Genomic DNA, 17898 nt, shown 5'->3' with positions numbered 1-17898 from the left:
ATTCAGTGCTAGACTGTCACGCTCCTGTGTGCTTAATCTAGAGCTTACACATCATCTTCTGACATCTTCTACAGAAAATTCTTTCAGGTGACTGCCCTGCCCATACCCTCCCTGTCAATATGTGTGAATGTGTACACAAAAACACGCGTGTATGTGAGGGGAATAATTTGCTATAGCTTAATAAAGGCGTTACATACAAGACATGTATAGAGATGCCCAAGAGATATGATGCCTTAGGCAGCTCCAATCTTTCTGATGATCCTCAGAGCAGAAAAGCCTCCTACACAGAGCTGTCTTTTAAAAGGCAGAGTCTTACTCCTAACATAAATTCTCATGTCTATATTCTGCATAACATGTCTGGAGGTGTGGTTGAGGTACTGCCTATTCAGTAGCTATGAAGAGATTGCTAAAGAGCATATACCAGAGTAACTACTGAAACCTTAGTAACAGTGATTTGGGGGTCACTGTCAAAGAGGGTACAGGAAAAAAAAATCAAAATCCTGTCCCTTTTTGCACTGTTTGCTGTCACAATCATTTTTTTTTTAATTCTAGGTTTAGGAAAACAACACAGTATTATTTCTTAGCATGACTCTTAGTTAGGAATTGCTTGGGTTTTTTTTTCATTATTTTAGTTAAGTATACTGAAAAAAAAAAGATAAACAGAAGGCTCCCCAGTGCAGTTATGCCTGTACTTTTATTCACAGATCTGTGCTGAAATAATGTAGGACTGCACACATGAGGATAATGCATGAGAGATGTTCTTTTTCTATAGTGAAACCACTTCAAGAGAAGTTTTTAAAGTCAGGTTCGAAGAGACTTCATGGTCATCCAGTCCAACCTAGCACCCAGTCCTGGCCAATCAACTAGACCATGGCACTAAGTGCCTCATCCAGGCTTTGCTTGAACATTTCCAGGGATGGCAACTCCACCACCCATTCCAATGCCAATCACTCTTCTCTGGGAAAAACTTCTGCCTAACATCCAGCCTATACCTCCCCCAGCACAACTTGAGACTGTGTCCCCTTGTTCTGTTGCTGACTGCCTGGCAGAAGAGACCAACCCCTACCTGGCTACAGCCTCCCTTCAGGTAGTTGTAGACAGCAATGAGGTCACCCCTGAGCCTCCTCTTCTGCAGGCTGCACACCTCCAGCTCCCTCAGCCTCTCCTCATAGGGCTTCTGTACAGATGAATGTATCATATCCATCATCTGTACTCAGAGATGCACAGCAAGCTTTTCAACCAAACCCAGGTATGCAGGATTTTACTTTCACAGAGGTTTTGAAGTTACATTAGTAATATTGTAATTTGATTTATGGACCATCTTTTAAATGCATGCAGAACATTCTATGTCACTAGCATAAGATTCTTCTGCAGTTAAAATGCCAATATTTCAAGTAGAAAAAAAATGGACTATATTAAAGGGGTTTGTTATTTATTGTTCTAAGAAGTGGGGTTTTTTTAGTAAGTAATTACATTTAGCTGCAAACAAAATTTTAGCATACTGAAGAATGATATTTGGTCCTGCCACTGTATTTCAGGATATCATTACATGGTTGCCTCAGCAAGTTGCTTTTGGTTTCAGCCTTCTCTCATTACCCCTTCCCATCTGACAGAAAGATCAGCTGATCTTTTATAGGCATTCCCACAGTCAGCCAGCAAGCTACTCACTTTCACACACTAAGCACCATATTTAGGGTGTGCCTTTTAAATACAGAGGCCAATAGGAATACTGTTGCCCCATTTTGTCTGCACTTCCCATCACAAAACTGTTACAAACCAAAGAGAAACCCTTCTCAACCTACATCCTTAGCTTTCATGTGTACTTTAGCCAACAATGCAAACCATTTGTTATTATTTTCTATAAAAGAGATTTTTAAATGTTTAAAATGTAGTTCACATCATTGAGAGAAAATGTAATTAACTTTTAACATCCATGCAATCGTTTTGTTATTGCTGCTAAAAAATAATTCTCAGAACCCAGCTCTTCCAGATTCTCCAAGAAAAACACTCTTTGTTTCACCATTTTCTGATTCATTCGACTTTGGAAGCAGCATAAACACATTGCTGTGTTTAATATTGTTGCACAAGAGAATTCACAAGAATGAAATGTGTTCAAAGTTCCTAGAAAAAAAAATGTAGCAATGCAGGCTGCCAACTTGTTCAATGTCAAGCTCTAGGCAGTATAGCAGGACTAGCAGTAAATGACTCACAGTGAGTCACGCTTTAGCTATTTTTGCTTTTAAAGTAACGCCAGGCGCTGTGTTAATATTCAACCCAGAGTAAATTTAGCAATGCAAGAAAACAAGTGTTTCCATGGTTGCTCCTTCACAATGTTTATGGTATATACACAGCCATTAGGCACAGGAATTAAGCCAAATTAAGAATATGGAAATGTTCCTCTTTCATTTACAACTGAATTTTGCTACGTTGGGATTCATGACTCACTCAACTACTAGTTTTTCCAACCCTGACACAAATGTAAAGCCACCGCTAGCACACCAGCAGCTGTACTGCTGGTGGTCAATAGCCACTGCTTTCCTCTGAATTACAGCTTGTGCCGTGGACACAGCTGAGCTGCAAGCATGCTGGCCCATCGGTAACTGTGCAGTCAAAAGCAAGTGTAAATGAACCAAATGCGTTCTCATGGTAATGAACTCATGCATATCTTCTTAAGGATAAACCAAGACTGACAGGAAGGTCTCACTAGTGAAACTAACTACATCAATCACGGGTAACATGTTCTGACACTTCTAGGGAGGAGATGACAGGGAGGAAAGCTGAAGAGGAGCACTGAAGGGAAGAAGGAGGTTGTGGTGTCATGTGAAAAGGGAAAGCAGCTGCAGAAAAATGAGGAAGGATGCTGATTCAGGCTGGGGAGCAGTTGGGCAAAATGAGAGAAGTGGTAAAGAGAATACGATAGAGCTGGAAAATATCTTTCCGTGACATAGCTGTGAGGTGACAAAACCTACATGCAGGCATGACTTCAATGGAACTGTATCACAACCAGGTTTTCTTAGGTGAGTAGGTATTTGTGGAATTGTGGAATATAAGTCCAACTAACACAGACATCTGACAAGGTACAACAAAACTGCTGGAGAGTAGAAAGAGAGAATTTAGGTTGGGGGGGGGGGGGTGAAACAAAGAAAGAACAACAACAAAACCCCAAACACTCACACACCACACACACCCACCCACCAAAGGAGAAAAACAAATCCAACCCCACCAAAAACACCAAACCTAAGCAATAAATACATACACAGAAACAAGAAAATGCCACCTACAACAATGGATGCTGCAGCAAAGGCTAGGTGAGTAGTTGACTTTGCCCACGCTTAGCACAGAGCTGATGATGATTACAGATGAATGCTTGTTAACCCTTTTTGTTCTCATTTTAATATAAGCATTTATTCATTAGTCTCAAATGGCAGTAATTACTATTTTTACTAGAGAGACTGATAAAGCAGTCAGGAATCCTTCCCCTCAAAGAAAACTCTACCTCTTCTGCATGAAGTCTTCTTCCACACTGCAATAAGCAGGGCTTTTTTCCTCCTGTTTTCCTATCTGATTTTAAGTAGCCACTTAGTTCACATTGGTAATTTATGGATAGATCCTGATGAACTGCCTTTCACTTTCATTTCATTGAGTCATGGACTGACCCATAAACTTTCAAATAGGGAATGAGGAAGAATACTTTAAGAATGGGATAGATCCAAAGAACTGGAGCAAACTACAAACTCAGAAATGATGAAAAGCATTTAACTCTGGTAAGTTCCTTCCAGGTTCTCCAGTGATCTGAAGTTCTGACTTCACTTGCATAGAGGTACCTCAGCCTAAGTAACAGGGAATACATGGTTTGTCCTGAGACCTCTTTGGTTCTTGAAAGCAGGAACAGCTCTGTCCAAAGGGAAGAAAATGAGGTGATAGAGAGGTGAAGAACCCAGTTTCCCACTCATTGTTGAGTTACACAATCATGCACACTCTTGGCATTCTTCCTAGACCACTTCCATTTCCAGCTGCACATGATGCAGATTTTGCCTCAGCTGAAGGGATGCAGAGTGCCCTCTACAGACCAGCCTCCAGTCAAGGGGTTCTTAAAAGCCTATGAGCAAACTGCATGATGTCAGCAGTAAGGTCCAACCCATCCAGAAACCTTTCTCTAATGATGAATACAAGCAAATCCTTACAGAGGGCGTGAGGCAAGGGAACTCTACAATGATGTTTTCCTGATATTCTTATCCAGCCTTCAATAACCTGGTCAGGGGCATCTGAAGGTTCCAGAGCTGGGCCAAAGTGACATATTCCCTGTAAGGGATTTTTCTTACACGCTTCTTTGTGAGCTTGTTTGCATCACTTCCTAGGCAAGTGCTATAGATACCAGGCTATAATATAAAACACAAGCACTCTCACCATCGCTCCACTGCTTCCCTGCCTCATGAGGTACTTTGGATGCCTGCTGGAACATCTGTTAAGCAACTTGCCTGATATCATTCACTGCAAGACTGGTAACACAACAAATCTACATCCATATTTGAGATTCTAAGACATGATAAACCTATCCACACTTGTAAAGTCAAATGCTGTGTTTCAAATGAGAACTAATAACAGCTGAAAGATTACAACTTAAACCAGTCAATTGTGACAAAGCTTTCAAATGCTTCACAGCTGATTTGGAGTAAGCATTAAAGCAAGCAAAGGTGTTTGACTTTCTCCTAATGATAACTAAAAGCATCCTATCCCTTGTATCTTAGGTTATGCCTGAGAGACAGTACACATAAATACCACTTCATATCCCTGATAATATCAGTCATAATTTCAGCACCTGAAATTCCCAAATCCACAGATTAGAGGCTGTGGTAAATTTTCTCTCCAGCTACATAATGCAAGCGAGCTCAGTCTCACAGTAAAAGCCCCTGATTCATTCCCTCTGTGGTACTTTATAGCTGGCACATTTTTAGTTATCTTACGCAATCCTGTGACTGAATCCAGGCATAAAGCAGACCATGCTGACAGAATAGGTCTGTCATGGAACAAAGTTGTTCACACAGATGTGTCACGAGCCTCCTTCTGGGAGCCAAGGCACTTAACTCTGGCCTCTGGCATGCAGTCTAAGGTCTACACACCTAAAAGATGGGTGTTGCAGTCCTTTAATGCTTTCTTATCTTTCTTTCTCTATTTCAACTCCACTTATATAACAGGTTTGGGACAGTGTAAAGATCTCCAGGACATTTAATGACATCAAATTCAAGATGGAAAGAATTCATGCTTTAATGTACGGTGCCTATAGCTTGCACGAGAGAAATGAAACAACATGTGTATAAAAATTATGGTAAGCAGTGAACACATGTGAACTTCTGGTAAGGAACCAAAGGATGTTTATTAATCTCACAGTACATTACTATTTTGCACGTTACTATATGTTGCAAGTGCAGAACAGAGAAATTCCACTGATTTCAGAAGCTGCACTGATGCTTAGATTTACAAGCAAGATCAAAGCAAGATCTATCCCACCCTGCAGGTCTTCTGAAGCACACACCAAAGAGCTACATGGCAAGTAGTTTCAGGAAACATAAAACTACCAAGTGTTTTCCTTTCTGGAAACCGGCATACTCTGAAGTTATCATGAAGTGTGGTACACACTGATGGATTATTAGTCAGAATTATCTCAGATCTACTTCCCTGTTCTTCCTCAAATGCTTTTTGTGCTGGCACTCAATCCAAACACATTACTTTGTGTAGAGTTCTATTTCCTTTGGTCCCTGTACATACTGGTAGAACAAAGTCCCACATATAAAAAATTTAAATGACCATACAGAAAGGGCAGAACCCTCTACTGTCACTGCGGGAGGAAGATAATTACCCAAATAACATAAAAATTAGTATACAAACCAAAGGTTCCTAAGTTTAAAGCTCTGTTGAGCTTTACTTTCCTCCTTCCTTCTCAATATACTAACCTCAAAATGGAACACCTCACCTGAAAAATTGTAACACTGATATGCTCTCTCTTTCCTTTGCTTGCTTCTCCTTGGACTGTTCTTCATCTGTTATCCTGTGATCACATTTAACTGAAGTTTAAGCTGTAAGCTCATGGCACAAGTAAGCAATTCCTCCATCCTCTCTTTTATATTTATCTGAACAGCATGAAGAAAACACAATGGCAAATGAAATTGCACAAAGCTGGTAGAAACAATCCTTGCATTTTCACTGCCCAGATTTTTTCAAGCAAAATAGTACGTATGATTGCACCATGAAGGAAGTGAATGAAAACTGGTAGTGAAATTGTTCCTTGTTTTACCACCAGAAAGAGAACCTTCCATAAGTTATATATTGAAGTTTGGAGATTTTCTGATACTACCAAGCTTTAGCATCTATCTCAATGATTCTTACTCACCTGAAATTTATAGAACATTTCTGCTGAGTTCAAATATGGTCCCAAAAGGTGAGGTTTTATATGCTTCTCTGTTGCACAAATAGATCACCATAGAGCCAAGAAATACAGGAACTTAACAGATTGAACTAAACACCACTGAAGGACAACTTCTCTGTAAGCTAGGGGCACAGTGCTGGCACAAGAACAAATCAGCAAAAACTTGGTCACAGACTTGATTTGTCTGAAAATTTCTCACCATGTGAGCAAGGTTCTAAGGTTTTTCATCATTCTTCCAACAGAAGTAAGGGTGGGAAAATGAATGTATCTTAAGATGGTATTTCATTAGATAATGTGATTTAATGCAACATCAAGGGAATGGAATCAGCATCCAGAAGCTCTCTTCCTGACCTATATGTTCTTACAAATAGTAAAAATGCTGTGCTGGTAGTCATCAATGCGCTCACTTAAGAGAGAATTATACCATGACAGCAACAATAAATTACCCAAAGTATTATCCCTAAGTGCATAATAATAATAAAAAACTATTTCTATGCAACGCTCCATTTCCTTTCTAGGTTTTATATACTATGATTTGAAAGCCATGGTGATACAAAAGCAAGAATTATATCTTGCAAAGACTTTTGCAACGAAATAAAATGTAAATCTTTTAAAATATATGTACAGATCAAATGAGAGACACAGAAAGAGATAAAAAGAATTTACCCTCAAGTATTCACTGATTGTAAGGGCAGATATTTATAACAGGAGAGACCTACATCTGATACTCTTTCTGATTTAGATATCTCCCTCAGCTGACTACTTTTACCACAGGGCTAAAGGGTCAGTGTCTCTCAGGATTTTCTTCTTCATTTTTTCCCACTTTATTATACAGTTAAATACCCACTGAACAGCGAGACACATTGATTCCAGAGCTACAGGTCAATCACCTAGTAGACCAAGAGTCAAAACCACTGAGACTGAAATTCAGATCTCCTACACTTCATGTTATTCACAATGAAGAACAGCCGTTTGAGCTTGATTCCTCTTTCATTTGAACTACAAATTTCATGTCAGAGCTCTAACTGCCAAAGAAAGAAACTTTTTTTGATCAGTCATATTAGGAAAGCAATCATTTAATCTAAAAAGCCTCACTACATCAATTGGCAGCTGATGTTCTTTATTAATCTGCTAAAGGAATGAGTGTTAAGGCAAGATTCTGCTTTTTATCCTATCAATATACCTCATTTTTTGACCCAGAAAAATTGTCCCAGATTGCAAGAGAAAAGTTCTGACAGTTTAAGGCATTGTAGACTTGATCCCTCTTTGCCAACTAGTGAGGACACTAACTGTGATGGTAATTACTTTGCAATTTGGACGTGCATCTTAGGTTCTTTACTATGAGGGTGGTGGAACACTGAAACAGGTTGCTCAGGGACGAGGCTGGACTAGATGATCTTCTGAGGTCACTTCCAGCCTAGACCATTCTATGATTCTATGCATGGCTCCCACTGATATTATCTGTTTTGTTTCTCTAACTTGTTTCTCTGTCCAATAACTCTGTGAAATTGAGACATGTTTGCATGTCAGACACAATCATCATCACTTTAACTCATTCCATTTGAATTCCAGGGCCTGATCTAATCCTTCAAAACTACAAATCATCTAGCTCACTCCTGAGCAATTCAACTAGCTTCTTCCAGAAAATACCTAGACAAGACAAACCCAGAAGAACAAAACCATGTCAAGTTTGTCTCTCAGGATAGTCCTTTAACCCTACCCAAAAGTCAGATCTCATTCTCACATATGTCTCCAAACATGCCCATGTCATTGTTCTGGGGCTGCAATTTGCTCCCTCAGCAACGTGCCATGAAGATGTTACATTAGCAAACTAAATACAGTGTATGTTACCTTTTACAGCTCTTTAAACTGAAAAAAACCACCAAAAGTAATAACAATGGTTTAGTGCCACAATGGAGGCAGAGCAATTGAATGTTTTACAGTGCTGAGCAGACATGGCTGCGTTGCTCTGTTGGGTACTAACCTGGATACCATACATTCATGAGTTTCTCCTTCCACAGTCCTTCAAACTAGCACAACAAACAACACAAACACAGCTGAATTTCAGACACAGGCATAGAGACTTCAGCCACCTAACTCCCAGTAATTCCTTCTGAACCTTAATCCAACACAAGAAGACTGTAACAAAGCAAAGAACTCAATCAAGGTCTCCTAAACTTCAAGCGACCTTCCTAAGCACTAGATCATTTTTCATTCCTTTACTAGTTAAAGGAGTTTTACATAAATGAAAAGTGCATGTCCCACACACACCACTGCACTGTCATAACACCAATCCCACTTTCAGTTAGAAATTTCAACTGTTAGGCTGAAGGTTTTTTTCCCGTAATTAGTCAGTAAAAGGATTTGAAATGATTGTTTCACATTAAAAATACAAAGAAAAATACAGCAACATTAGTTTTTCAGTTGGTCCCCTGCCAAGCCAGTTAAGTATCAAGACAAAAGGTAGGGCATGTAGGTACAGCTGCAGAGAAATTCAAGTCTGCAAATCAGTTATGTGCATCCACACAAATAACTATTTGCTCAAGTTTTACCTCTCTTACATGGTGAGGAATAGAATTTCCTTGTCTACCTCATTGTGATCTCGTTTGGATTAATTGGATGAAACTTGTTAAGCATTATACTACTCTGTCTTGTTGAAGCTTGCCTTCTTATCCTACTATAAAGAAAATGAAAGACTTCGGTCTTCCCTGAAATTTTCAGATAGACTCTTTTATGAATTTAAAGATATTGTGGTTTAACCCCAGCTAGTAACTAAGACTTGAACAGCTGATGGCTCACTCCCCTCTGTTGGGATGGAGGAGAGAAGCTGAAAGTAAAAGTGGAAAAACTTGTAGACTGAGATAAAGACAGATTAACAGGTAAAGCCAAAGTCACACACACAAGCAATGCAAAACCAGGAGTTCATTCATTCACCACTCTCTATCAACATGCAGGTGTTCAGCCATCTCCAGAAAAGCAGAGCTCCATCATACCAGCAATGACTTGGGAAGACAAACGCCCTTGTTCCAAACATGCTCCTTTTCCTTCCTTTTCCCCCAGCTCATAGCACATAGATGTAGCTGAGCATAACATCATATGGCATGGGATATCCTCTTGGTCATTTGGAGTCAGCTGTCCTAGCTGTGTTCCCTCTCATCTTCTTGTGCACTACCAATTTTCTTGTTGAGAAGCAGAAAAGGCCTTGACTCTCTAGCACTGCTCATCCAAAGGCTATCAACACTGTGTTCAGCGCAAATCCAAAACACAGCCCTATACAAGGTACTATGAAGAAAATTAATCAAGGCAAAACAAGCACAAAAGAAGATTCCTTTCACCATCATTTTTTCTACCCCAAACCAATCTAAAATTACTCCCCCCCCCCATCATTATTTCTTAGTATACGAATGGCTTAAAGTACATCTATCAACAGGGCATAATGACATCTACTTGAGTAAATTGAAAAGTTTCTCAATTAAAAATGTTTGCTTATTGATAACAACTTCAAATCTATCCTAGTGAAATGTTAAATCATGACACATACTTCTTCCTTTCAAAACCTCTGAGACTGTTTTTTTTTCTTCAGTGGAAAGAAGAGCTTACAACCACAGTGTTGCTACTTTCTAAGTTACATTACAATGGCTGGTTCCTTACGAGAATAAGTTGCCTGAACTTACTGTGCCTCAACATTATTTGTTCCCTATCCAATAAAATACCTTTTCTGCATTTGCCAAATTGACTCCTTCAACTATCTGGCATAACCAACAATGTTGTCATTTACTCAAACCATAATGCTTCCTACAAAATGACTACTGAAGTCTGCATCTGTTTGGTGTTTGTACAGACCATGGTCATAAAAGATTCCAAAGTGCATGTTATCAGCTGCTATAAAAGGGCTATGGAAACCTATCATCCTTTGGGCACTCAATGTGAAACTAAAGAACCTTCAGCAAATAACAGCAGTGGCAACTAGGATCACAGGAGTAGAGATTGTACCTTATGATTAGCTCTTTTTACAGAGTATCAGAAATTCAAAGTGATATATAGAGATGAAAGACAGATCTTCCTTTCATTTTGTGAAGGCAAAATTCTCATACACTGTGCCAGAAGATGCCTTTGATATATATATATTTATGTATATATGTATATACTGGCATGAAATAAAAAGATTTGGTAATACAACTTTAAACAGAAGGTGGGATTTTAAATTTACAGAAGATACAAAATGCAAAGTTAGAATTCCTGCAGTAATCACGACTTAGTTCCTATGGGCTCAGTCCTGGAAGGTTCTGTACTGTGGTTACAATAAGGAAGTGAAAAATGCCAGCCTTCTCACTCATTTCAAAGGATCTGATCACACACTTTAATTTGAGCAACTTGCTTAAGCATTTCACCTTATCAAAAGGAGATCACTAACCACTTTGCAGATCCGGGGCCCATATGTGTAACAAGAGCATCAATCACGTAGGGTTAAGGTCACATAACATTTCCCTTACAAAGCACATATAGAATCATTTTGAACTTTCTGTTATCACCAGATTGAGTGAATATCCCTCCATGTGCTCAGTTATTTGTAAAAGATAATGTATCCATACTGAGGTACACAAAATGGTTAGAAAAAAAAGGGGGAATAGGTGTTTAAAAATTATTCAACACTTCTTTTCTACTGCTTCCAAGCTGGTGAGAGTCGCAAAATGAAAATGCTTTCCAGCGAAAATAAGAAGTGGGAATTTAGAAATGTGAGATAGTTCTGAAAACAGACTTCAGAAAAATCACTTGCTGTTCACATAAAACCTGTCTGACAGTGTTTTGACACATCTTATCAGAGGTGGAGATTTTGGCATCATTTTGCACAAATTCCAACTAAGGTAGCTGCATAATAAAGGCTCACAGATAGAAGGAAAAGGCCTGCAAACTGCCTGAAAGGTAAGTGGAACAGAAACTGCTCTGAGGCATGATATCATCCTTACTGCCACGGAGATGTGCTTTCCCAATTTCATATCTGTGCCTAGCTGCTGCTGAAGTTCAAAGCTAAGAAGGTCTGCAGAACTGCCTAGAGAAAAGGACAATCTGAAGGTGACAGTGTGCTGTTCCACTCCCTGAGTGTTAGAGCTACCTATTGCATTGCCTGTCACCTGACAGGTGTCAGGGAACAGCCACACAGCTCCCAAGATGTCAAGAGAGAAAATGTATTAGCTTTCTTCATTTTCCATTAAAATAAGGTTATATTTAACTGCTTCACATTCTGCACCATGCCTAAAAATGGTCAAGAAAGTTTTTCTCCTTCAAATCCTAGCTAGTAGCAAGACAATGTGAGAATACAACACTTCCTTGTTCAGCTATTCTAGAACACAAATGCCAAACTCTGCATAAAAGATGTGTAATGATTAATGGCAACTCATCACGGCAGGCAAATCATTTTAGTATCTACCTAATCTGCTCCTCTGGGACAGATAAGGTTAGAACAAAAGAAAATTCCAGGAAAGCTTCTCTGAGAAAACTTGTCTGAGGTTTTTCTATTTTATCTGATTTAGCAATAAAACCAAATCCCAAAAAGGAGCTGAAAACTGGACCACACTGTGTATGTGTGCTTCAAACAGAGCAGGAGTTACGCACTAAGTTGTGCCCAAACTTGGCAAGACAAGCAGCTCAAACCAAAATATTAACCAGGTTGTTCTTGTAGCTCACATCAAGTAGTTTTAAAGTGTGTCCTAAAATTTGCAGACATTTTAATATGCTGTGGGACTAGTATTGTAGGACTCACGCTTTTGAAAGCACAACTCACATAGGGGTAGCTAAAAATATACAGAAGACTTGACTTGAGCACGGCTGTGGAATATTTAATACTGTGACCTTCATGTTTGCCTCACAAAATGAAAAAAGCAAAGGCACACAGAGTGGGCTGCAGGGTAAATCACCAGCTCATCAGAACTAGCAGACATCTTTATATTGTAGATGTTATTAATCTTCTGCTATTGCAGCCTTCTTACCTCTGAGCCCACTCTTTCTTGACAGTAACACTACTTTCTACGTGGCATACGTGATGTTGCAGATAACAAAGACAGCGCTGAATTATACATATCTGCACAATAATTTACTACATAAAGCCCAACAATGAGCAGAGGCTTTCTGTACCACAGAGCACATGTATCTGTTTAGCCTCTCTCAAAGATGTTAAGGTCAAAGGGCCTATAAGAATAGGATCTGTTATTTACTAGCTAGTGAATAAATCTCCGCTCTTCATCTCCATGTGTCTTTTTACAGGCTAAAACATGCAGAAGAAGAGAGGGAGGATTAGGGGTAATGGCAAGAAATCATACAACTACAATAAACAGAGTCTTACTGGTTCCAGGTCACTATATCATATAGAAGTAAATTTACATATGTGAATATAAACTCCACTGACCTTCAGTCACTCACTATTACCCAGGAATTTCTGGAAACTGTCTTGGTAAAAGAGCCTTTTGAAAGGAAAAGTTAAGTAGAAAAGTGACTTAATGGCGGTTCAACAGACTATTTAGGCAGAAGATGTAACAGTAATCCAAGTTTAAGGCAGCAGAATTGTGTTTGCTTTGAAAAATTTAACTTTCAATTTTCCACCTGTTCTCTGTATGTGGGCCTGAGATGGCATTTAGTTTTCTGTTTCAAATGAACTGGTGGGCTGCACCAGACTGTTCATTTCAATACATGTCCATTACATTGCATCCAAGACTGTGAAAGCTAGCAAAAAAAATTCCATTCAACCTTTTAAATTGCATTAAATTCTGCAACAGGAGCAAAAAAAAATGGATTTACCTTATCAAAAACACCATGACTTCTACCAAACTTTTTAAATTTTAATTTCTGCTTCTGCTGTAACCTTCAGCTGTGAGAAACAGAATCACAGAATCAACCAGGTTGGAAGAGACCTCCAAGATCATCCAGTCCAACCTAGCACCCAGCCCTATCCAGTCAACTAGACCATGGCACCAAGTGCCTCATCCAGTCTTTTCCTGAACACCCCCAGGGATGGTGACTCCACCACTTCCCTGGGCAGCCCATTCCAATGGCAAATCACTCTCTCTGTGAAGAACTTCCTCCTAACATCCAGCCTATACTTCCCCCAGCACCCGAGCTGACCCACCTGCTCACGTCTATGTACCAAACATAACATTCCATCCAACATCACCACGCATTTTGCTTTGGGCACAGCCTCATACCTAGGTACCACTACAGTGTCCCTGTGGCTAATAAGACAAATCTGGGTTTCAAGCAGTAGTAGCACAGTGATGTCCTCATGTGTATAAATATACATATATGTTTTAGATAGTAAGTCTAATGATGCTTATTTCATTTGTTTTGGGTTCTTTTTTCTAAGAGGTTTACCAGTTAGAACTCAGTCCCACAGCCTGAGCTAAATGTATTAGTAGGGTATACACCCCTTCCTCAGGCAATTACAGGGTGGAAAGTAAATCCAAAGTCAGTTATCAAGATTTTATCTTCTCAGTTACAAACACCTGGAAATTAGAAATTACAACATAATGGCAGGGCAGTAATAATTTTATGGTTATGTAGGGAGTGAAAATTGCACTGTTTTGTGGTCTGCAACTTGGTATGTTCATTCTTAGAGTAGTGCCAAGAGCTTTATTAAACTCAGAGATCAGTACTAACACTTGAATTCAAAGCCTTAAAAACTGTAAGGATGTAAAGCAAAAGCATTAAGCCCTCGAGCTCTAATCCTGGGAAGTCTTGAAATATAGGATCTAAAATTCACCTTGTCGAGCATGTCCTCACACTCCATAAATCTCGACAGGGAAGTAACCCAAAGTCCAGTGAAGTCAAAGGGAGAATTATTCCCGCTAGATTCAAAAGGTTTTGGGCAGAGCTCTGAAAAAACAAAACTCAAGGAGAGCTACAGGACAGCATCCAGAACATTATTTTCCAATGGTATAAATCATTAATCTATGACTCCTGAGGTTCCTGAGATACCGGTATGTGTTGAAATCAAAATGTAGGGTGGGAGAGAACAGGTACATGGGTCAAGGGACAGCAAGCAGAACAATATGATTTCAAAACATAAAGATGACTAGGGAAGAACAGCACAAATAGTGTTAGAGCTCATGAACTTTCCTGGCAACGTAATCAGAGTGGTATTTTAATGGCTGCCATACGTGCAGGGCAATAAAAGCACACACTTTGGTTCTGTTCCATCAATACCAGAACTGTTCCTTTCAAACTTTTCTGGTAGTTCAAGCACAAATAACTTAAAATTCCAGTGTTTGATAAATCATGTGAATGAAGAAAACAACATTTTAATAAACTACAGTGTTATGTGGAGTGTGCACAGAAGCTGTAAACCTGAGAAGACACAGTAAGCATTTTCCAACAATATAGTTCTACGATTAAAGCAAAGGTCTTCTTAGAGTTGCAACACATGGTTAAGTTGTGAAACAAGGAGCAATTTGTTTAAGTGACAAATGAAAACAGCTTACCTAATCCTTCTAGAAGATCCTATCAATTAAGGGGGGGGGGGAGGGGAAGAAGAAGAAAAAAAAAAGGAAGAAGCCTCCAAATGAGAAAGCTCACCTTACAGACAGAACAAAAAAGATGGGAAGCCTCTTTTGCATGCTATTTGTATTCACATGCCACAGGAACTGTGGGAGTCCAAATAACACTAAGGTAATGACATTGTTTGATTTTGCTATGCAGATATCAATTTAAATAAGGTTCTAAATAAGATCACTCATCCTGGCTTGTGCCATAAGTGGCAGTTCTATATTTTAGGACAGTTAGTCACATCTTACCATTTGGCATTCAAAGAGTCTACCTTTTAAAAAATAAGACTTACATTGTTTTCTCATCTCTTTAAGCTGATCCTTAAAATACACATATTTTTCATTCCTTTGCAAATCTGAGTCACTGTTCATGCTCTCCAGTGCAGTGAATTTCTCTTTTACCAAATTTTTTAAATCTGGTATAGTTTCTGGTTTTTCTCTCTTTATCTGTAAGGAATAAGAGATAGAATGTCATTTATTACAATACATTTTAACACAATGTGAAAGCCATCAAGCTAAAACTCATTAACACAATCTCAGTTTCTCTCACCTAATGTTAAGATTCCTCCTCTGAAAACACAACATCTAGGTAGTCATGTATATATAAAGTGTGGAGGTTAACTTCTCAGTGTCCTATACCTCAGTTGCTACACAGAGGGTATTTTTCACACTAACAACAGTGAAAACTGAACCTTGCAGTCAAACTGACATCTGTGAGTGGTACAGGTCAAAATATTAACAAACACTAGCATAACACTGAAGCTGAATGAAACTAAAGAATAAGACTGCCCAAAACCAGAGAAGGTAGCTGAACAACAGAAATAACTTTGTAAGGAGTCTTCTTCAATCCTCCCTCTCTCACCGTTTTTGAGAGATGCTTATAATGTACATGCATGAGTGTGAAAACACCAGCAAAGGCAGTACAGATAGCTAATACAAAAGGAAACCACTGCAATATATTTGTGCTGTGTGAAGCATGATGCTGTACAGGCAGACAAAAACAGTTTCTTGAGAAACACTTACTTACAGTAATTTGATCGGGAATGATCTGAAGAATAAATGACTAGAAATAAAAGGGAAGTCATCACACAGGCAACATTAACACGCTCCAAGAGTGCAAAAGCTCTTTGAGAACTCCCTCAAGCCAATCAGAATTTTCTCTTCTGTTTCTCAAGCCAACGTTAAACTCTAAGGACCTGTACAGGCTTTCATAACACCTGTGCTATGCAGTGATGAGCAGCAACAGCACACACTCTGAAAGAAGGTGGACATATGTCAAAGCCTTAATGCTAAGCATTTTCTGAACCAGACAAAGGCTATTTCTATCCCAAACATATGGCCAAACACACCAATCTGAAAAAGAGGAGGTAAGCACCATTTCTGCTGATCCACTCTTCCCCTACCACACATGAAATTCTGCCCCTCACCAGACCGTGGTACCCTTCATTGTGAAAGACAGAAAAATAGCCTAGTGAGAAAAAAAAGGGTTCACTTCAAAGTGTGTAAAAAAAGTGTATAAAAGTTTCTTAGTTTACAAAGACCTTGCAAATCCTATGGAATATATTTTATTTCAGGAGCCAAAGAAGTAATAAGTGTTGCTGATATATAAAATGCTACAAAGCCAAGAAAACATTGCCTTCCTTTTAATCAAAGCAAAGCAACCCATAAAATCATTACTTCTTCCAAGAGTAAAGCCAGTTCAGCACATCCACCTCAAGCAGATGCAAGTTGCAGCAAGAAGAAGCATAAGAAAAAAACCCCACGTACTGCCAGGTGATAGTATGCATTTTCAAAGGCACCTGGAGATAAGAGACCACCTACCACAACATCCAGCTGTGAACGGGAAAGACTCTGGGATAGCTTGGTAATAAAGGAGCACGGTGACTGTGAAAACTAACAGTGTATCATCACGGATGCTCAGACTGCTCATGAAGCCAAGCAGCAGCGCACAGCCCTTATTCTATGGAACCTGGCAAAACGAGGCAAAGAAAACAGAACATCCTCTGCCCAGGGCAATGGGGGGCAATCACAAGCACTCAAATGATTTTCCTGTGACAGCATCACAGCAAACTGCTGCAAGGAAGGCCTATCACAACCAAACCCAACATCACTCAGTAGTCAACCGGAGAAGAAACTTGGCCATCTAATGTACACAAGCATAAGAAAGCTGACATCAATGTAACAATGTGAAAGCCAGCATGCTGTTTGCTCAAGGTAACACAAACAATTCCACCAGTTATGAAGGAAAAAAAAGTCCTTCACAGCACCTATATTCCCAAGAGCTATACCTTATGTCATGAGGATAGCACTCATGAGAGACTGAGACTCTGGCTCAATCAGAAATCTAATACAGAAACCTGTATTAGAGGTTTCTAAAGAGACATGCTCAAAGAATGTTTTTTTTCCTATATAAGCTTAACTTCTTTCACATTTACAATTTAAATTCAGTTTCTGCTCACCTCCAGATGATTGTTTTTATTAAAATGATTAGTAGAGACACCATTCCTGACCACACTCGATACTACACTGTCATGTACGCTATTACCAAAATGCCAAGTAGACCTTCTGGAAGGTCAACACGTCACAGGTGAATCATAAAGCATGTCCACCCACTACAACAAGTAAATATGTTTGCTGCACACAAGCAAGTTGTCTTTGGTGCTGCATATCCTCTTCCATGAAGAGGGTTGAGAATGGTCTAACCCAGCAATACAAATGAAAACAAATGAAAGAGAACATGACATCAGTTCTAGTTCCCCATAGCAGGACAGAATTGCAACATCTTACACACTGCATGAGCACAACACCCTTACAGGTACATTACAGTTTTCTTTAGTTATCACCACCCACTCCTACTCTACAGATTCATGACGGATGTAGTGATGATGAGATCAGCATAACAAAATGTGTAAGGACAATACAAGCAGAGGATATGGCTAAGAG

General features: G+C 39.3%; 1 protein-coding gene across 1 annotated transcript in view; it reads right to left on the bottom strand.

The window, feature by feature from the left end:
- NSMCE2 (NSE2 (MMS21) homolog, SMC5-SMC6 complex SUMO ligase) overlaps positions 1 to 17898 on the bottom strand; it is a 143394-nt gene that overhangs the window by 66111 nt on the left and 59385 nt on the right. Inside the window, exon 4 of the mRNA XM_064154278.1 lies at positions 15249 to 15402. Within this exon, the coding sequence (XP_064010348.1) occupies positions 15249 to 15402 (154 nt within the window). The remainder of the gene's footprint in view (positions 1 to 15248; positions 15403 to 17898) is intronic.

The sequence above is a fragment of the Pogoniulus pusillus genome, chromosome 14 (assembly GCF_015220805.1).
Source record: "Pogoniulus pusillus isolate bPogPus1 chromosome 14, bPogPus1.pri, whole genome shotgun sequence".
NCBI lineage: Eukaryota > Metazoa > Chordata > Aves > Piciformes > Lybiidae > Pogoniulus > Pogoniulus pusillus.
The sequence above is the reverse complement of the archived record's forward strand: the minus strand, read 5'-3'. Positions and strand labels throughout refer to the sequence as shown.